General features: G+C 40.9%; 1 protein-coding gene across 1 annotated transcript in view; it reads right to left on the bottom strand.

Annotated features, from left to right (window-relative positions):
• The window catches only part of CADM1 (cell adhesion molecule 1), a 284,990-nt gene that overhangs the window by 46,697 nt on the left and 216,186 nt on the right, over positions 1-22,107 (bottom strand). Inside the window, exons 6-7 of the mRNA XM_074936535.1 lie at positions 8,138-8,237; positions 2,200-2,372 (exon numbers count right to left, since the gene is read on the bottom strand). Of these exons, the coding sequence (XP_074792636.1) occupies positions 2,200-2,372; positions 8,138-8,237 (273 nt within the window). The remainder of the gene's footprint in view (positions 1-2,199; positions 2,373-8,137; positions 8,238-22,107) is intronic.

Here is a 22,107-nt window from a genome sequence, read left to right on the forward strand (position 1 = left end):
TAACATTCAGAAGGGAGTTCAGTTTCCAGAGCACATTGAATTCTTGGCCTGAAACTGCAAGAGATTCCAACTCAAGACATTCCAACTAGAGCTGTTTCTAAGGGAAGCCCACTAGGAACTGGACTGAGACCAGTTCATTTAATATCTGCTAAAGTTTGTTTAAAATTCTCCTTTACAGGACAAGTAGTATATGAAGCGACCCAAGGAATGGAAAGTAATTTCATTGTTGTTTTATTATATTGCATAGTTCTAGTTCATATGAACTCCTTAGTTATGATGTTTAGGACAATATACAGAACGTGTGATTGCACTGATGCAATAAGCATGAGCCTTGTTTCACGTGTTCTCATGTTGTCATTTAGTACGGAGAGTTTATTCCTTCTAGGGCTGCAAGGTCATGTAGCTGTTGATCTAAGGAAAAAACACTGGTGTGAATGCATCCCCCACCTCACCAGACCCAGAGAAGAGAAATGACTCTGAAATATGGATGTGCCTCTTATGAAATAAACTTCCATTTTAAAAGTAGAAGCCCCCTTTTTTTTGGCACTTAAGGGAAAAATATTGGAAATGTTCAGTATTTGTTTAATTCAGCCGTTTTCAAACTGTGGGTCGGGACCCCAAAGTGGGCGGTGACTCCATTTTAATGGGGTCGCCAGGGCTGGCATGAGACTTGCTGGGGCTGAAGCCCAGGCCCCACTGCCCAGAGCCAAGGCCGAAGCCTGAGGGCTTCAGCCCGGAGTGGTGAGGCTCAGGTTACAGGCCCCCAGTCTGGGGCTGAACCTGTGGGGCTCCTGCTTGGGCCCCACGCCCTGGGTGGTGGGACTCGGACTTTGGCCCCCCACGCTGGGCAGTGGGGCTCAGGCAGGCTCAAACTTCAGTCCCCCCTCCTGGGGTTGTGTAGTAATTTTTCTTGTCAGAAGGGAGTTGCAAAGCAATGAAGTTTGAAAACCCCTGGTTTAATTATATCTTCAGACATACATTTCTACAGGGGCCTCCCTTTCTAAATGCTTAAAATATTGTACATGTAAAGCAACGCTTGTGTACAAAAGTCAGAAGGTGGGCACTCTAGCTGCCTGATCTGTGCCAACACAAAGGATTTTGTGCTGTATTGTTCCAGGCGGAGGGAATATGAAGTAAGTTTTAAACCAGAGCAAGCTTCCAAAACACAATACCAGCACAATCTTAATTGTAATAATTCAAATTACATCACTTATCAATATTTGTGAGAAGTCAAGGGGTTTTATAAACAGTCAGGCTTGACGACCACTGGCTCTCATGTGGATCTCTCCTTAGAGCCTGTCCATGCCACCTGCACACACTAGGGGTGGCAGCATTTATATAATGCAGATGAAAAAAACCATGCATCTTCAGTCTTCCTAGAGAACTAGCCTGTAACATGTAGCGCAAGGGAATGGTTCATAATTAGATTGGCGATCATTCTTCAAGTGTCTACTGAATCTTCATTATATGCCCGACCTCCATGACAAGAGCACAACAAGGTTAAAAGTGATGGTAAAATAATGCAGAGGAACTGAAGAATTAAAGTAGGTACTTAATAGCACTTTAGAAAGATGCTGAGGCATGTTTTAGTGTCTGTTTGGCAGCCACAGATATGTTTAAGACATCTCATTCCTCCAGCTTATTTACTGGTTTGTAATTATCTGGATATGCTTGCTGATTCTTCAGTAATTTAACTTGCTAAAAACAGAGTGGAGAGAAAATCCTGTACCATTGCTGCAGACATTACACAACAGATTAGATAAGACACCATGGGGAAATGAACTAGGGAGCAGTCCTACAATATTCAGCACTCTCAGAGGATAACTTAAGCCCCCCCCCCCCCCCCGTCTCCCACGAGCCCCTCCCCACAACCCCGCCAGCTTCTGCTCTGGCTTTTTCCTGCACTGCATCTTACAATCCATCTCACCTCCACGGCAAGCTCACAATGACAGCTCCGAGAAGTCGTCACTTACTGGACTTTGAACATAAGAGGCTCTGCATCTGAGGCTAGCATCAGGGGAAAAAAGAGTGAAGGAAATGGTTTCCCAGAAACCCCAAATATAATGAGAGGATGTGTCAGATGCTATCAGAAATTCTAGCATTAAGCAAAATGTTTACTTTTTCAAAAGCTTTTAGAGAGTGGTATGTAGCAATTATGTGTAAATGAGTCTAGTAGAATGGCGTTTTTTCCTCACGTACCGTATACAAACAGCATGTAATCCGCAGATGATTTCCCCACCGCATTTGAAGCCTCACAGCGGTATGTACCATTATCTGTTTTGTTTAGGTTATTAATGAGAAGGTTTGAACCCGACACTACAACGTGTTGAGGCATCTCATCATCTACTCTTAACCATTTCACTTCCGTAGGCCTATGCAGGAAGGGGAGAAAGAAACAATTGCATTACCAATTCCGACAATTAAGTCGGTATTTTCCACATTTCATCCACATCCAAATAGAAGATCACATGACAGACAAAAAGACACTGTAAGGAAATGACATGAAACTCTTGACCTTCCTGAATAAGACGCACCGTTTAGTGGATGCTTCCTTCGTTTGCTTTTGAACCACTCATGTCTCACATGCTGAAGCACTTACATTACTTACAATTTATCCTATACCAATTGGAAATGATTCCCTGCGAGTAATAATTTTTTTGCCTTGCTCTGCTGTTTCACAGCAATCCTAGGAGAACAGACTTCACCAAAAGATAATTATCTCATTAATTGGGGGGGGACCCACAAATCTGAAGGCTTGTGGCCGACAGTCATTGGGCTATACTTGTATGTACAGTAGCCCTTTAAACCGTGAATTAAATTTCAACAGCATTTTATTGTGAAACACACATTAATTTAACAAAATTGATATATTTTAGCAAGTTTGAACAGCTTTGAAAAGGGATATAGTTGACTCATTTGCAACATTTTTGTCTCTGCTGTTTGTTAGTACCATTTTAGCAGCTGGAAAATAACATTACCTCTTCTCCCCACCCCTAATTACCCTTTTTTCCATTTGGTAGTCTGTTCTCTCATCTGTTGCTAATGGAACAACAATGAACGTAATAGTTACGCAGCTCAGGGAACAGGCAAGTTTTTACAGAGTCAGTGGCAGGAACAACTGTTTTTGTAGGTCTCACAATGGCAGTAAGGTTATTACTAACTTTCATTAAACATTCAAAAACACATCAATACAGTATTTGGAATCAAGGAAAAATTCCTCACCATTCTAAGTAAGAGAAAATAATATTGTACCTCCTAGACAACTGAAGAATAATGCTCTTCTGAGCAGTAAAGGGAAAAAAACCAAGCAAACTCTAGAACATTATCTAAACAGAAGTGGGACAACACACATTTCTGATGCAAAGTAAACAATTGAGAAGTACTGGCTTAAATTTTCCATTAATTCTAACAGTCTCACTGGGCAGTGACATACCTATGAATCAGGCATTGTGTCAGACTAATAGATATTCAAATCATAGTAGGGTACATTAAAAACTTTAAACTGCATCTAAAAACAATAGTAATTGAGTTTGTCACCATGACCCAGTGAAGTAGCTTAAAAACTTAGTATCACATGTGTCAGCCTTGCAGGCTGCGGCAAATGGGCTGCTTGATGATCAGAAGTCCTGCTTGACAGGTGAAACACTTGGGCTATGTCTACACGTCGCAGCTTTTAGCAACATGGCTGTGTTGCTACACCATGCTGCTAAAAGTCACGCAGCGTAGCTGCTGTTTGTTGGCTCTCCTGCCGACAAAAAAACCTTCCACCCTCAACAAGCAGCGTTTGTTCACACAGGCGCTAGTCATGGCAAAACTTTTGTCTTTCAGGTTTTTTTTTTTTTTTTTTAAAACACTCTCTGAAAGACAGACGTTTTGACGTTCAATTGCGAGTGTAGATGTAACCATAGTGGGATAATAGGTGGGACAATATTTAATAGCAAATTAACGTTACCCTCTGCTACGGCATTAGGTTCCACAGTATTCCCCCCACCCCCAAGTAAGGAATTTGTGATGTGTTTCATTTCCTCCAATTTAGGTTTTCAATGTAGGTCATGAGGCATTTGAGATCCTTCTCAAAGTTGGCTTTGCCTTTTGGAGTAAAAGATGAGCTCCTAATTAGCCTATGATGTAATTTTTTAAAAAGCCTTTTACTCCTGCAGAGATGGAAGGAAAGTTGGGATTTTTTTTTGTCAAGAGCAGAAGCTCAAGTTTTGGCTGGAACACACTGCCTTCACACAGCCACATACTTACAAAGGAAGAAATATGGGCTCGTGCTTAGAGTACAGGACTAATGTGGTAGCTGACTTCCGAATAGAACTCTCAGTTGCTAGGGGACCCTGAGCTAACTGCTTGGTTTGGCTGTGTTTTAGTACCCCAGCTGTAAAATGGGTATACCACTATCTACCTCCCTCGCACAGGTTTTGGAGGACTTAGCAGGTTGGAAAGTACTTCAAGATCACTGGATGAAAGATTATGTAGGAGAGCCAAGTATTCTTAAGGCAGTCGGACTCGGTGGGATAAAATTAGCTAGGTGTCTCCTACTGGAGAGCCAAAAGAGGGCGTTCATGCCATTTTTGAGGGTCCCACAAAAGTTCAGGCTTTTCATGATGACCAGGTGATGGACTTTTGTAAATAAAATAGATACTGAGAATCTTGAGACTGCCCACCAGGTAATACGAATGGATGTGACAGAGGGGATCTTGGGGCTGGGCAGCAGGAACTCCTGCACTCTGATCTCCTGTCTGCCATCAATTCACTGTGTGGATTTGGGCAAGTGCTAACCATTGTGTGCCTCAGTTTCCTGCTCTGTAAAATGGAGGTAATTACTTACCTAGCCCACAGGAATCTGTGGAACTTAGTTAGTAAAAGCATGTAAACCTCTATATACAGACTAGGTGTTACTAAAATAGGTCATATTTTAAGTTTCAGTTATTTGACTGAATGGATAAGTTTAATCTTAGGGTTGCCAAGCCAGGTTTTACTGCTATTGGCCTTGCTTTTCTAAACTGACTAGTGATTTTGGGAGTCTCAATTTTGGGATGCTTACCTTGAAGAGATACAATTTTAATGGAAAAAGAAAAGGAGTACTTGTGGCACCTTAGAGTCTAACAAATTTATTTGAGCATAAGCTTTCATGAGCTACAGCTCACTTCATCGAATGCATCCAATGAAGTGAGCTGTAGCTCATGAAAGCTTATGCTCAAATAAATTGGTTAGTCTCTAAGGTGCCACAAGTACTCCTTTTCTTTTTGGATAAGCTATTACCAGCAGGAGAGTGAGTTTGTGTGTGGTTTTTGGGAAAAAAAAAGGGGGGGGGGGTGGGTGAGAAAACCTGGATTTGTGCTGGAAATGGCCCAACTTGATTATCACACACATTGTAAGGAGAGTGATCACTTTAGATAAGCTATTACCAGCAGGAGAGTGGGGTGGGAGGAGGTATTGTTTCATGGTCTCTGTGTATATAATGTCTTCTGCAGTTTCCACAGTATGCATCCGATGAAGTGAGCTGTAGCTCACGAAAGCTTATGCTCAAATAAATTGGTTAGTCTCTAAGGTGCCACAAGTCCTCCTTTTCTTTTTGCGAATACAGACTAACACGGCTGCTACTCTGAAACCAATTTTAATGGAGTGGCTTCTCAGCGCTTTCTGAAAATCAGGCACCTTATACAGTGTCCCAAGTGGGACAACGAAAAAATTAGACACCCAACATCTTATTCTTTTGCCATAGGCTTGTACATTTCAAGCTTGCAGAGGCCACGAGAAGATTCTGACAGACAGCAAACTTTTAATATCGGGCAAGAGGGGTCAGATAAATGAATTCTACTGTTAAAGGGGCATAGTCAGAGTAATTAAAAATGTTATACAAAATATATGCAGATTGTAAACTAGTGGGACAGCAGCCACGTCTCCTATGAATTTATGTACAGTGGTGGCAATTTGCACATTGAGAAATGACAATTTCCTTACGTGTAACACCTTAGACCACTAAAATTGAAAGAATTTTGCAACTCTTGTTTACTTGTCACCATTTACATTTCTTTAGTTTTTGGTTTTGTTTAAGTTTAGACAATGAAAATGAACTACTGTGTAATTAAGCACAAAAAGATAGTGTCTAGCCTTATTTTTCAAGTTCTAATGTAACTCCATAAAATCACGTTTAGGTTGCAAATATTGCAGAGGAATCATTCTTTTTTTAAAAATTGCACTAGAATTAAAATATCAAGGAAACTTTCCTATTAATATTATATTTTTGAAAAATAAGCTTTTATGAAAATTATATTTTGGGAACACTTTGACCTGGCAGTTACCCTTAAAGGCTATATTTTGACATAAATTTTTTAGATGCCCAGATAAAACTCACTATATAAAAAGAGTGTTACCATCATCATATAGGCACCAACATAAAATTAGACATATTGGGGCAAGTGTCTGATGGGGTACTGCAAGGTTCAGGGTTACTTTCAGTCTTACTAATGAACACAATCATATGGAAAAAGGAGTAAACCACATGTTCATTAAGTTCACAGATGATACTAAATTAGGAAGAGCTGCAGTTACCAAGAAGGACAGAAATATACAAAGGGGCCTAAGAAGATTCGAAACATGGGAACAGAAATCATAAAAAGGAGATTCAACTGGGAATATGCAGATTAATATCTGGGGGAAGGACTCAAACACAAACATTGAATGGGGGAGAAGAAGAAGCTGGGAAACAGTAATACTGAGACAGATTGAGGAGGGATAAAAGGTTTGACATGAATTTAGAATGCAAGATGTCGGTAGGAAGCCGCTGCATTTCTGAGCTGCACATCACGGCCCATGGAGACAAAACTCCCAATCTAGATGGTTCTAAAACAGCTATAATACTCGGAATAACCTCTTCAGTTCTGGACAAATGACCAAAAAATGGCAGGGAGTTCAGAGAAAGATAACGAAGATGAGGAGAATAACCCTACATCTACACTATCAGCCAAAGGTGAGATTCCCCAGCTTGCATGGCTGTACCTGTGGTTGTTCCATTTGATCTAGAATGAATATAAATGATAGTGGTACCATGGGGCAGCGGTGGCATGGTACCCACCAGTGGAACCCACCAGTTTCAGGGTCACTGCCCATGCTACACTACCATTTATAGTCACATTAGCTCTCATCGAGCTGCTAGGAGAACATGTAGGCAAGTGGAGGAAAAACACCCCTAGCTTGTAGGTTAGACGTAGCCTAAGAAAGGGAGGGACTGGGCTCATAAGGAAGAGAAAAGGCTAGGTTACGAGATTAATAAGAGTGAGTCAACATACTAATCTACAAAAGCACGTAAACCCAAAATGGAAGAGGAATTATTTAAGGAGGCTACAAGGATTCACTTAGAAAAAATGGCATGAAAATAAAGGGGAAAATTTAGACTTTGCAATCAGGAGATTTGTCCTGGGGTACAATCTATTAAACTGCATAATTAGCATCAGAAGGAAAAAAAAGGATAAAATCTTCACTGCATAAAACACTGAAAACTACACCACTAAACCCCCCCCCCCCCCGAGAACAATCACATACAGACAGGGAGAGACTATCTAACCTTACATTTCCACTCCAACTCTAATGTGCCATTATCTCCATCCGTTGTGACATAATTACTCAGCCATACTTGAACCTTGGTAGGAGTCAGTACATAGTCAATGGCCTGGATTTTGCAGATTCATTACAAACCAATGGCCATCTAAGCCATTCCCTGAAGGAAGGGATGTACTGTCATGTGGCATTCATAGCAAAATTCACTTTGTTTCCCTTTGTGTGAGAGAGATCTTACTGCCGGTGATGCCACAAAGCACAGAGTTGCTTCCTATGTGCCCATTTGTGAGAAAGCTCTATTTAGAGCTTTGAAAGGAGACATTTTCCACCTATCACTTATATCCAAATGGATATGGGTTAAAATCAAGGTCTTAATATTTTAGTTGATGTCCAGATTCAGAGAACATTCCCCTTCAGCACTCACTGTTTTCATGGCTAAATTATTTTCTCTGCAGAGTCTCTCATTAACTTCCTACAGTAAGGCAGTAGGCAGAGAATGTGCAAATCACTTTTCTGTAACATGACATAATTGGTACTGGGTGATATGTTCAAACCTTTGAAGTCCCGAACTTACTGTGGCTTTCCAAAAGCTGTGCATGTCAGTTCGAGTGGCTCCCCTTCTCTCGTTAGGCCTTGCAGTGGGTAATTCTGTAAAACCCGCACTTGAGGCTTATCTGCATGACAAAAAAAACCCCACAAACTGTTTGACAAATTATCTCATTGAGCAGAATCAGATTTCCATGCACCCACAAAGGAAAGCCTGGCATCAGTACTCCTACCCTTGCCACCTTCAAACCATTCATCTAATCAGTAAGTAGATTCAGTATTTTCTCAAATTAAATGGACTACCACCACCAAAACGTGAGACACAGATAAGAGCGCTTCACACTAAATGCAGCATCACCATTTCCTGGGAAATGCATTTTGTTACACTGAAGTTTATCTCTGAACTCACTCAAGCTAAAAGGAACTCATTTGCCTTCATGCTGAGGTGAAACCAGAGAGATTTGTCGTGCTCAGAATTGATACATTCAATCCTGTGTCATATTACTGTATGACCACACTTTGTGCCGCTGCATATTAATATTTTCGGCTCCACTGGAGGCACTTGTGCAAAAGACAGAAAAATTGTAACTGCTGCTGCCTTTGTTTGAGCAATGCAAGGTTCTTTGCGAGTCCAAATGAAATTAGTGCAAGTCTCAAAACAAACACAGGGGAATAAAGCGTTTACGCCAAAGGACACAGCTCAGAAATCCTTCAGAAAGACCCTGTAGGAAAAAGGCCACAGTCTACAATTAATAAGAAATTCATTGCCTTCAACAACTGAAACAGATTAAAAATGCAATCTCAACTGTAGCTAAAATGTAATGAATGCAAAAATCAATTCAATACCATATATTGAATAAGCCATATATTTTTTTAGAAAGTTACTCAGCTGTAAGAAACTGGGGAGGGCAACAACTCGGTATGCATAAAGGTTGAAACAATTCAAACGTTTTTATTTTGTTTGAGAATCTCTACTGCCGATACTATTGGCTTGTTTATTAACAGTGTTTAACTCATTAACATGCTTCCTATGGAATCACGGAAATAAAAAAAAAATCCATGGCTGGGTTTAACAATTTAAACCCTCATAATTTTCAGTAATGAAATAAAATACACTAGTAAATCCTCTCCTGAGATAGCGCCACAATAAATGCTTTTTTATTAATGAATCCCCATCTCAGATTTTTCTTGCGACTAGAAAACCATAAGGCTAACTGTTTAGAAAAACAGCCTCATTGTGCTGGTTTACCAGGTCACAGTAAGGGTCTGCAACATTTTAGAGATGCAAAATGATCGTATACTGGATAGTATAAAATATTTACACACTTGAAAACACCAGCTGACCTTCTAGTTACATGGTTTAATTTGTGGAAGCTGCGAAGTAAATCTGTAAGAGTAATTGGTACATATATTCCAGATATTCTTATCAATCATTCATTATTGTTATCATAACAAATCTTCAGACTGAAATTTTTATGAAGAATTTATGGTCTCCAATAACTGTACCCGCTATTAAACATTATATTTAAACATGCCAAGTAGAGCCCTGCATCCAATTTGTATCTGCATCCAATCTGCAAAAATGGTCCATGGATATAAATCAGATATCCACAGATTGCCGGGCTCTAATGCCAAGTTCCTAGAATTATGTAATTAATGAGACCTGCAGTAGTACATTCTGGGGCAGTTACTGCATGCCTCAGATAGCAATATCAGGCGTAAGGCCAACAACAGATGGACATTTACTACCTACGTACAACAAAACTGCCCTGAAATGCACATCTTGGCGCTGCTTTATATCATTATACAGTGGGATTCCTACATAAAAATAAAGACGAGTTGTTCGAGCCACACCTACACTACAGTAGTACAGTACTGGTAGTCAATTATTTCTCGTAATCTAAAGCTATTTCCTAATACACTTATAACTTTTCCAGTGGCTGTAAAAAAACAAAAACCATACCCCAGTAATTTTATAAGGCACCTTTATTAAGCTGAATTATTTCAAAAGCTTAAACACCAGTCATCTAAAGGACGCACTGCAACGACCACCAATTTGAAAACTAACCAACCAACCCACCTTTACTACCGGGGTGGCCAACCTGTGGCTCCGGAGTCACACGCGGCTCTTCAGAAGTTAGTATGCGGCTCCTTGTCCAGGCACCGATTCTGGGGCTGGAGCTACAGGCACCAACTTTCCAATGTGCTGGGGGCTGCTCACCACTAAAGCCCTACCTCTGCCCCCACTCCACCCCTTCCCGCCCCTCCCCTGAGCCTGCTATACCTTCGCTCCTCCCCCTCCCTCTTAGAGCCTCCTGCACACCACAAAGCAGCTGATCAGGAGGTGCCGGGAGGGATCAGGAGGCGCTGATCAGTGGGCAGGAGCTGATGGGGGGCTGCTGATGTATTACTGTGGCGCTTTGGCAATGTACAGTGGTAAATTCTGGCTCCTTCTCAGGCTCAGATTGGCCACCCCTGCCTTACTACAAACCATGCTGGATTTGACAAGATTTCTTTAAAAGCACTCATGTAGTGTGCCTATAAAATACACAAAAGTAGCCTTTAAAGAGACCAGGATGAGACTTGCTTTCTCTCTTGTTGGTAGATTAGTTTATGCCAGCCTGACCACGCACAATGTTCCGTGGTCTTTAAGTCAACCGATGAAATGAAACGGAGGACTTGTGGCACCTTACAGACTAACAAATTTATTTGAGCATAAGCTTTCGTGAGCTACAGCTCACTTCATCGGATGCATTCAGTGGAAAACAAATGAAATGAAATGTGCTGTACATGGAACATGTGGCCTCCCTAGAGGTGACTTGTCGATAACTCTCCGTGTCTGGGCCAGCGACGGTGTTCTCTGAATAGGGTGCCTGTCCGTCCAAGCGCAGTCTAACACGCCTGTGATGCTGATAATCCTGACACACAAGTCCTAAGGCTGTTTCCACTTCTCACCTCTTTACATAGAGCCATGCTGCTTCCTGCCTCCAGGGTGCTGGAACAATTTGTATAGTGGGGGTGTTGAAAGCCACTGAACCAAACTGTAAACCCTGTGTTTGATGGAAACCACTTCAAGGCAGGGGGTGCAGCAGCACCCCGAGTTCCAGCTCCTATGCCTGCCTAGGTCTAATCCTAACTATTGCAAAAATGGACTCAGTATTTCCTCTTTCCAAATAGCATACACACAGTAAAGAGCACGTCTCTTTCAGAGGAGACCCTGAAACAAATGGTGTCACTGACACAGTCAATGTACACAGAGGATACCATGACTTTCCTCAAAGGTCAAGATTTTGCACTAGAGTCCTCAGTTAGAAATTCCTTTCCATGCTCTGCAGCAGTTGGTTGTCATTCTCTATCCCAAAACTGACTACCTTTCAGCAGGCCTGTACGCAAAACAGACGGGCCCAAGGGCAACTTGACAATCTTGTGCTTAATACCTATTTTGAAATGGTGGTGCTTAATTCATGTTTTAAGTTTATGCAGCCCTTTTAATCTCCAACTCTTTCCAAAGCACTTCTCAGGCTGTACAAACTGTAGGCCTGCCTTGTTTAGAGACCACCCTAAAATATTAACCTCACCTTAAAACCATGCAAGGTGGGTGGGGGAACAACAGAGGATGCAAGCTGCAGCTTCTACTGAAGACATATGTGCACGTCAAACTGTTTTAAATGGACTGAACTTGGGTATGGTGAGAGACCAGGTCTGTTCACACAACAAGTACAGCAAAAGTAGCAGTAGAGCAAGATTCCTTCCTCCTCATCCTCCCACGTGCCCCTGAGCTGGAGACAGCCCTCCCCTTGGATGCAAGAGAATAGCTCAAGCCTCTGTGGCTCGTTTGCTATTCGGACTCAGCAGTCAACAAGGACGTAAACTTCGGACAACGGCGCTAAAGGCAATTGACATTTTTAAATAGGAGTAAAATGCTGAGCTGCTAATTTTGTTTTCTTGCTGAACCCCGAATAGGAGACAGAGTGTGATCACACTCAGACACCCCCTTAGAAATACAATCAGCGCATACAGAATGGGGGAGTGCTGTGCAATACATTTAATTTGGGTGGCCATGTACAGTAATTTCACTGTCCATAGGAGTGATCACAAGCGGCAGTGAGAGAGAAAATTTCATTATGCTCAAAGTACAGACAATGCTCTTTGGGGCTGTGTCAGTCATACCCGATCTGATTCATCACACTCTAACAGCGCATAGCTCTTCAAGAAGTTCAGTGTAAGTGATACGGGGCATACAACAGCTGCCCCTGCAGGACCATCCACTTTAAATACACACTGACTGTGCTGGACCAGAGTCTTTAATACCACGCCTACAACAACAAACAACAAGTGAAATGTTTTTTAAACTCGAGAGCTTTTTCATAACTCAGCCCACTTCTGATGTTTCCTACCTGGAAAAAGCAGCAAACTAATGATCCTCATGGCTGATACAACCCATCAGACTGAAGGTTTTCTTTGCACATTACTGTCTTCAAAACCAACCAAATGAACAAACGGGCTGTTTAAAACACACTACAATTCATGGTGTGTCTCTATATAAACAGATAGACCAAGAAAGTATATCAACGGGCCGCCTTCAGTAAAACCTAGCACTCAAGGCTATTCTACTCATGCAAGAGAGCAGATATATCGGTATCGCTGCAGAATCTCTGCTGCTGCACAAGCCATGTCAACATTTCCAGAAGACAACTACCTCTGTGTAAACATGAAAGCTTGTCTCTCTCACACCAACAGAAGTTGGTGCAATAAAAGATATTACCTCACCCACCTTGTCTCTAATATCCTGGGACACCATAGCTACAGCACTGCATACAACATTTCCAGTACAAGCTAAAGGAGTTTGTAACCCAAGTTGGGCATGCATGGACCAGAGAGAAAACTTGCATTGGTGCTGAGAAAATGAGACTTTATCTAGCTCTACGTGTTCATTAATATAGCATTAAATATTTTGTTTCTTGATTTCAAGTATGAAATGCTTTTTAAATGCCAAATCTTTTGCCAGCTGAGAAAATTAGGAAACTGAATCTTCTAATAACGCAATTAAAAATTAACTTGCTTAAGTTTTGAGTTTTTAAAGTCTTAACGTTTTTCTGATTGTGTTAATCCCTAGTTTTAATCTCTCTGCTGATCTAGGAGACACTGTTTCCTCAGGAGAAAATATTTTCAGCTGAAGAAGTAGAATGCCTGTCTACCTTCCTTTATGTTAGTTTAAAAATCATCCAAGATGTACTTCACAATACTCCTTCCAATATCCTCTGAGGCCTGTGAAAGTTTTATATGTATTCTCATCTCCTTAATCTATGGTTTTTGAGCTGTGTTTTACTGAAATAGGCATGATATATTGTCTAAATTAAAATTAACAAGGAAATTGGTCAAAGAGCTGTGATTTTTACCAGTTTCTATATCAGACTGCACATATTAACTCCAGAAAAAGCAAAATTAGTCAGAAAAAAATATTTAAGTTAGAGGGAAAACATGTCTATTTAAGTTAATTATAAGAACACAACTTTTGAGTTAAAGGGTAAAAATGCAAACAGAAAAAGCAATAAATTCAGTTGGCATTTTAACATGAAGCTTTGCAGATGCAATTAGTGCATAAATCTAGACTATAGATTAAGACCCAGGGATAGGCCCTCAAGGAATATATTTCTCAAAAATGTCAGAAGCATCAATATTTGAATATTGGCTACTATGTATATGTAAGTGTCATCTTTATCCTAAAATCAGCTGTGTCCTCTTCTCAGGGGATTATATTTCATAGTGGAATGGGTAGGGACTGAAAAGTCTAATAGGGCTTTCCTTTTATTATCTTAGCAGCACACATCTGTATCAATGTTATGGTCCATATAATGGTTGAATATCAACATGGGATTATCAAACAAACAACTGTCAGATCGATAGACCTCATCTTTAAACTAACAGTTAAATGGATGACTGACGCACAATGTGTCTAAAGGAGCCCTTCTGATCTCAAACAGATATTTAAAAAGTCGTCCCTGAAACATAAAAAGAGAAGATTTAAGCATTTAACTTGTAATAGTAAAGAAATATTAAAGTTAAGATGTGCCATTTCTCATTCCTGCCTTTTCTTATTCTTTTTTACACAATGACATGCTTTCATCATATAGTGTCTAACCTTTAGTCTGAATGTCCAGACTAAGTGCTGCCACCTTGATGTTATTGAGATTAGTTTTCTTTTATTTAATATATAGCACGCTGCTCTTGTTAAGCAGCCAGTTACACTGTTAGAGGCACTTCTCCTCAGACGGCGAACCCTGCAACCTTTGCCACCAATTATACATCCTGCTACAGCCAAACTTAACATAACAGAAGTACAGCCACCAAAATCATAGACATATACAAAGAAATGGTTAGTTATCTGGTTTCTGGGGGCCATACGTAGCAAAATGGTTTATTTTTAATTTTAAAAATACAAGGCTTTGGTCTAAGTCAGACTGACAAGAAGAAGCCTTTGAATTCAAAGATTTTGTGCAGAATTATTTCCTGTTTTAAACATCTAACTGCACACTGCTGCTGTATGCTTGCCGAGCCTCAGAGTGAAACTATCAAACCCAGGCCCTACTGTATGTTCTTCATCCTCAACAACATTCCTCTGAGAAAACCTTATTAATGAGCTTGCAAACGAGCACACAACTGGGAAATGTCACAAACAAGAGTGACTAATGCCCCAGAAAATCAAATAACTCAACACTTGGCTGATTGTGGTGCCTTTCATATTTACAATAAAAAAACATAAGTCTCAGATACTGAAGGGGTCAACACCTCACTGAACAAAACAACTCATTTATTTATGTTCAGAAATCTCCCGATGATAAATTACATTGATGTTAATCACTTCACTGCATACCATGCAATTAATATTTGTACTCACCAGAAACAAAGATTACTGAAAGTATGAAAGCATACATATATGGCTGATTTTTAGCATAATTGGGAACAACAAATTCTCTTGGCATAACAAGAGATCATAACAGTTTCCATGGGTAAATATTTTTATAAACATGCATGTAGACATAAAAATCTATGTTCAATTAATTAGGATTTAAACCCACAAGAGGAAATACACAGTGTTAAGGCTTATACTTTGTCATCCATTTCCAGTGCTATAACAAGCAAAGGAAAAGTACCACGAAGACATGAAGATTAATCTTTAACACATTTTTCTGGGGGTATTTTGCTCATATCAGCTCCTTAATGATCTTTTAACTTATTTTGTTGCTGTTTCCTTTCTAAAAATTATATGTAACAAACACTAATCCGCCACTCATGCAATAACGAATTCTAAAAGAGACAGCTACTCAAAAACCATTGGAGATGTCTGAACTAATACCATGCAGCATATTGTATCACATTTGCTAGTGTGACTATTAATCAAGCATGAAAGAGTTATTGTTACTGTACACAGTTGCCATTTGTCATACTCAGTTTTGCTTTTAAAAACATCATCAAGACATTATGGCACGCTTGTTTGCAGAGATTTCATTTCAATAATATCTCCTACGTTCATATAGCAGCATTTATCTCAAAAGTTCAGAAAGGACCAGACTTTGCCACCCTTTACTCACGATACTATTAGCTTACTTCATGAGTAGGGTGAGCTACTACTCAACATACGAGTGGCGAAAACCAAGCTCAGAGTTCATTTATTTGAGAACGTGTAGCTCACTTTTAATTACTTTGCACACTTCAAAGTACCATCGTAAAGTGATTGTAGTATTTTTCTATTAAGTCTTTCTCATATCAGATATCATAAAGGCTCTATTCATCCAAAATAGGGAGCAGGGTCCTACTGTGCTAGCTATCCTTATCACATACAAAAATACAATAAAAGACCGTGCTTGTCCCTAAGAGTTTACAGTCTCAGAACATGACAAGATGCTTACAAACAAGCAGAGGACCAGGTAACAATGGAAAAATCACATTAAGCATCATGAGCAACAGCCTTACTAAATCTTTGCTAAGAAATGGGGTCAGACCCCATTGTGCATGGGGTCATTATGGGGCTTGTGGAATAGAGAGAGAGAAATTCCTGAGGTTCTACTGCACACCCAAAGGACTTGGAAAACACCAGAAGTGCATGTTGTTTCCTGCAACTCTGCATGAGTAGGCTTACCAGCAGGGGAGTGAAGGATAAGGACCTTTCTGCCTACTGAGACCACAGGGGAACGTTAGGTGAGCAGAACATTAAGTCACAGTGGAATGTGGCTAGGGCACTAGCCTTATTCTAATGAAAAGTGCCCTGGAATTTCTGATGGTAACCATGAGCAGTTCGGGGATCTTTTCTCTCTCACATAAGTTTGGCCGCTGCCACAACACGCTCCCCCAGAATCATGTTGAGGCATCGTTCTAAGCAGACAGATATCAACTCCACTTCCCACATCACCTGAGGCTGTGCCTTCCCTGACACAAACGTCTCCCTCTCCATCCCTTCCCTCAGGTGAGATAACGGATGCTCATTCGCTAGCTTACTATAAAATCCTAGTGGAGACAAGGCATCTGAATTTTTTACCCTGACATAGGCGAGGCAAAGGTCAGGGGATGTGGCTGACCTTGCCTAATTTACCCTACAGTAAAACTCTACTTGTTTCCACTGTTTTGCTTTTACAGCTAACACAGCTGCACACACGCCTTTCTGGTCAGTGAAGTCAGAGCCTAAGATGGAATCCATTGTTTCTTAGAGCACCGACTCCCCACCCGGGCTTATTTTAGGAGATATGGAGAGAACTCAGCCCAAGGGAATATGGCTGAGAGCCATTTCAAAAAGTTAGCAATTCGGAGTGGTTGGTAAATGAAAAAAACTGAAATCTTTAAATTCTTTGAACTGTAACACACAAGAAAACGTACAAATGAATTGTTTATAAAACTCATTGTAACAGGTCACTTTGCAGGCTGACATCTTGTACCTCAATTTCCAGCGAATGATTTCTTTTTCTTAGCAGCTGAAAATATATTTCTAATGGAATAGATATATATTTAAGTGTAGCGTTCTCAAAAGCACCTGCATGAATTAGAAAGAGGAGTGCTATTGCCTTTCAATGAGAATTGAGCTCTTAAATCACCAAGGAGAGTTTTCAGAGTAGCAGCCATGTTAGTCTGTATTCGCAAAAAGAAAAGGAGTACTTGTGGCACCTTAGAGACTAACAAATTTATTTGAGCATAAGCTTTCGTGAGCTGCAGCTCACTTCATCAGATACATCCGATGAAGTGAGCTGTAGCTCACAAAAGCTTATGCTCAAATAAATTTGTTAGTCTCTAAGGTGCCACAAGTACTCCTTTTCTTTTCAAGGAGAGTTTGAAAACCCTACCTTTAGGGTCCAAATTCTTAAAAAGGAAATTTTACCCTGGCTATTTTATAGTGGTAATTTATACCATCTGAGGGGACAATAGGAGGAACTTGTTTATTGGGGAAAGTTACTTGGACTTTTCTGCAATCAGTTGGCTTCTTTTGATGGCTACCCCAGACTAGTCTTCTCTTTGATCATAAACAACATGTGCATGGTGCAAATGCTAATTCTGTGGTGAGGTCTCTTTCAAGAGCATGAGAGAAAAAACATTACCACAGCTGCTATTAACTGTGTAGGGAATAATCCAAGTAAATTTTTCTTGGAAAATTACTATGAAATATGTAGGAGAACATCTGAAAGCACTACTTCTGTTTCAAGACTACCCTTCATAAGGCCCAGATTACGCCGAGTTCATTCAGCCTTTGCTCTCTTTTGTGGGTTTTGTTTAGTAGGATGACAACCATTTCCTCTCCCCCAGATTCCAGGCTTTGTGGTTCGTGTTGGTTTTTTTGTGTTTGTTTTGCAACTAGCCTTATGATGTACCTGCATATTCTGAACTTTAAACCAATAAATATTAGCTCGAAAGCTGGATCCATCATTTAAAGGTTCCCTGCTAATACTTTCTACTTTCAATACCTTTCTTGAGTCTGACAGACTAAGAGCACTGAGGTATATGACACCTTGGGAAAACTGTCTACTGGGGCTACACGTATAGCGTCAGTAGCTGACATTCCAAAGACACGGGCATGGTGTGCTGTATGGATGGAAGGACAAGATCAAGACGGCACTGTGCAACGACAAATGCAATCACTTCTTTTTTTAAACGCAACCAACCCTCTTTCAAATTATGCCTCTCTGGGCTCAGCAACACAACTATGTAAACATATGTTTTGACACAGCACTGTGTGCAAATATTAATTGCCACTTGCTTGGAGATTCGGCATGCTATAAAGCTGGAGGTAACAAAGTGGTCAGCTGAAGTGCATGAAACAACAATTTGGAGGGCTACTTTGCTCTGATTGCAAATCCCAGCTCTAAAAAGCTATTGAGAAAGTGACAATTATGCCTGATTTTAGGAGTATAATTTCTTTAAAAGGCTGGCCCTGGGTCAGAGGAAGCTCTGATCTACACTTCAGTCAGAGAAGACAAGTGGATTTTCCTCCCCCTTATGCAGCCGCTCTTTGGGTAATGGGCAAACAAAGCACTGAATTGCATGCTTCACGCACAGTGAGGAGAAACTACGTGGAACAATAACACTTAGTTTTTATATCACACTTCCCCCTTTGGAGATTGCAAAGGGCTTTACTGAGGAAGGTTAGTATTATTCCCATTTTAGGGACAAGAAAACTGATTCACAGAGAGGAACGTGGAAGTAAGTAAATGCTCCAGCTGCCTCTTCACTGTTGCCTGGAGCTAGTGTGAATCTGATCTATTAAAAAAAGGCCACCAAGGGAAAGTAGCTTCTTCCTACACGTAGTAGCTTTGAGACTCAGGAGACAGAAGCCTGCAGTGCTATGGGTCAGGCAAGGTCTCCCCACAACACTACAGAGGTACAGGCCAGCACTCCCATATGGTTCTATGACATGGTCTGTGCCTAGCCAGAAGAGTAGCCTGCAGGACCCAGACTAGATATGGCAGCACTGTGGATTCTTTTTGGTGCTCAGACTCCCCAATAGCAGCAGCCACAGCCACTCCTCATCTTCTGATCCCTACTTCTGCCATCAGATCACACTGGCTCCCTTCTCTTCCAGTGGTCTATATGCAGAATTCCCAGTGGTCTATAAACAGAACTGCCTGGAATCCCCTTAGATATGTGCTGCCAGAGTTTTGATCCCATCAATTCCTTCCTTCCTCCCTAGGCCTGCAGTGAATCCACTGACCATACTGTCTTCAAAAACAAAGTTTGGAAAAAAAATAGATAGGAGACTGGCTCCAGGGATAAGAATTGGCCAATAGAATCTTTCACGCCTTAGACTCCAGGTCATATCCAAAACAGGCTGGTACTGACTGGAAGCCCTTTCCATGTGATGGTTCTTTGGTGGCTTTTATATTCATTCAGATTGAGTGTATGGACCAAAGGTGTTGTCATAACCCAGTCGCTGTCCAACAGTAAACAGTGTTAAACAAAATGTTAAAGCGTTTTAAATGTCAGGTATTAAATAAGGCTGTCATTTTAACCACATCCCTTGTTCTGTCCCTTTCCCTGTAGCTGGAGAGAGATTTTTAGAAGGAAAAATAAAATCCCTTGTTTGACAGTCTCTTAATCTATGCCTATACTAGCGAGTTTTCAGCAGCACAGCTGTAGCATCTCTCGAGTAGCGGCTCTTTGCCAACAGGAGAGATCTTGCCCGATGACATAATTAAACCACCTGCAATGAGTGGCTGTTGCTCTGTCAGCGGGACCCGTGAGCAACAGAAGTTTGGCTGACATAAGGGGAAGCGTAGACACAGCCTTAGATGGCATCGAAGGTGGTAAAAATCTGTCCTTTTGGGGAAAAGAGAAAAAAAGTTAGCGGAGATGGGGTTGAACTGTTATGATGTCTGATTCTCTTTCATCCAGATGGTGTTTGGAAGTCAGCTGGAGACAGTGGGGTTGGGCATGACATCTAGGTGCCTCTCTCTGGCCCCGTCAAATCAGGGTATCTTTCAGGATTGGGATGACAAAGGCCCAGGGTCCCAAGTGATGGTGGGGGTAGCCGTCATGAGGGTGAAGCTTACTCCAATAGCCAATTTTTCTCCCCAAAAATCTCTTTAAGGACCTGCAAAAGGAGCGATATGTGGAATACGCCACCCCATCATTATTTTGTCCACCAATTAGGCCTAGTTTCCAGCACACCAATTTTGGTTCACTGACTGGGGGGAGTGATAGCTCAGTGGTTTGAGCATTGGCCTGCTAAACCCAGGGTTGAGAGTTCAATCCTTGAGGGGGCCATTTAGGGATCTGGGGCAAAAATTGGAGATTGGTCCTGCTTTGAGCAGGGGGTTGGACTAGATGACCTCCTGAGGTCCCTTCCAACCCTGATATTCTGTGACTAATTTCTGGTTCCACACTTCTCTTGGTTACCAGGCATGATCTTAACACAGTCCTTGAGTTACATTAGTAGGCCTTGCTGTTTGAACTAATTCTGTCTCACTTTTGCTTCTTCTCGCATCAACATTTATTCTTTAGGTTATTATGATCTCTTATAAACCTTCATATAATTTTCACAGACGAGCGTACAATTAGGGTACATTTGTAGGCCCACTTATCACAACATAGCTTATACCTAAGTACAATTCAGTGTCCTCTGACTATATAAGTCTCCATTACACCACTACAACGGTTCAGAAGGAAGGCCAGGAATTGATGCGTCATGGAGACCAAACTCCCCTCAACATCAGGAGAGAGCTGACAGATTGATAGAAGGAGAGAAGAGACCGTTAGGACACTTACTGTGCAGCTCCCCGGGCTGTTTGTTCTTTCTGTGGATCAAAAAGCAATGCTCGTTGGCAGCGCTATTCGTCCAGTGCCTTTCACAAGCTCCAGGTTAATTTCAGAATGTGAAGACAAACACGCTAGTCAACAAGACCATTTCACATGGTTTCCCCGTCCGCTTGCAGAAAGCTCTGCATTAAGTGCATTCCAAAAAACTTGTGCTAAGCACTGAGTAACACCTCTCCCTCCCGAAGAGACACCCAAAGGCAGGCCTAAAATTAGCGATAAGTGGAAAAAATGCCCTTTGCAACAGATAAAACCAATACAGTGGAGGTTCTGGATGTCCCCCAGGACCGTCAGATAACCAGACTGTAAATGTGATTTGTCATCATTCTGTTTGGTGCCTTTTACAAGCTGCAACCTAAAGGATTCAGAAAAGAGATTTATTTTCTCTTTCATAGACATATGTAGAAGGAAGTCTACGCATGCTCTGTTAAAAAGACTGACCCATTTCTATTGTACCAAAAGGTATGCATTACACAGAAATATCCACAGGGAAGCCTTAAACTACTAATCTGACCCCCTTATAAACAAGGTTTTTTTTAAACAGGATTTCAATTTTCCTGTATCAGCTGAGAGATGGGATTTTTTCCCCTGTTAAGTAGTTGATCAAGCCTCACAAAAGGTGCTAATGTATTATTAAAGCTAATGGAGCTCTACAAGAAATGTTAATGGGCATTACGTTTGCATAAATGAATTACACATTAGCACAGTCACAAGAAATCTAGTATCTGCCAATTTAGGTAGTATCTGATCATTTTTGTTTTCCCTATTATAGGGACATTACTTCATGCTAGTTTCCGTGATATGAAAATTGTAAGCAGAATGCTCTTAATGAAGCTACATAATGAAATAGATGAAAAATTAACAACCCTCCACTCCTTTTACATAATGTTACGGTTGAGATGAACCTACAAAAGAAAGATGTGTGTCATCTTAGCATCTCACCACTTGGTTGTTCTCTCGTGCTGAGGCAGTCACCCCAATGTCAGATTTGTTTGCATTTCTGATTTCAAAAGCCATATTCCACTTGATAACATGACATAGTGACACTAACATGACTGTGTTCTGCGTCACTAATATGAACATGAGCCACCTCTGCTGCGGATTGCCCCATGGGTATTTTCAGAAATCTACTTCTTTCTATTTATGTACATCACTCATGTGATGTATATAAATGGCAGTTCATAGAGAACTAAGTGAAATGTTCCA

The sequence above is a fragment of the Natator depressus genome, chromosome 22 (assembly GCF_965152275.1).
Source record: "Natator depressus isolate rNatDep1 chromosome 22, rNatDep2.hap1, whole genome shotgun sequence".
NCBI classification, from domain to species: Eukaryota; Metazoa; Chordata; order Testudines; family Cheloniidae; genus Natator; species Natator depressus.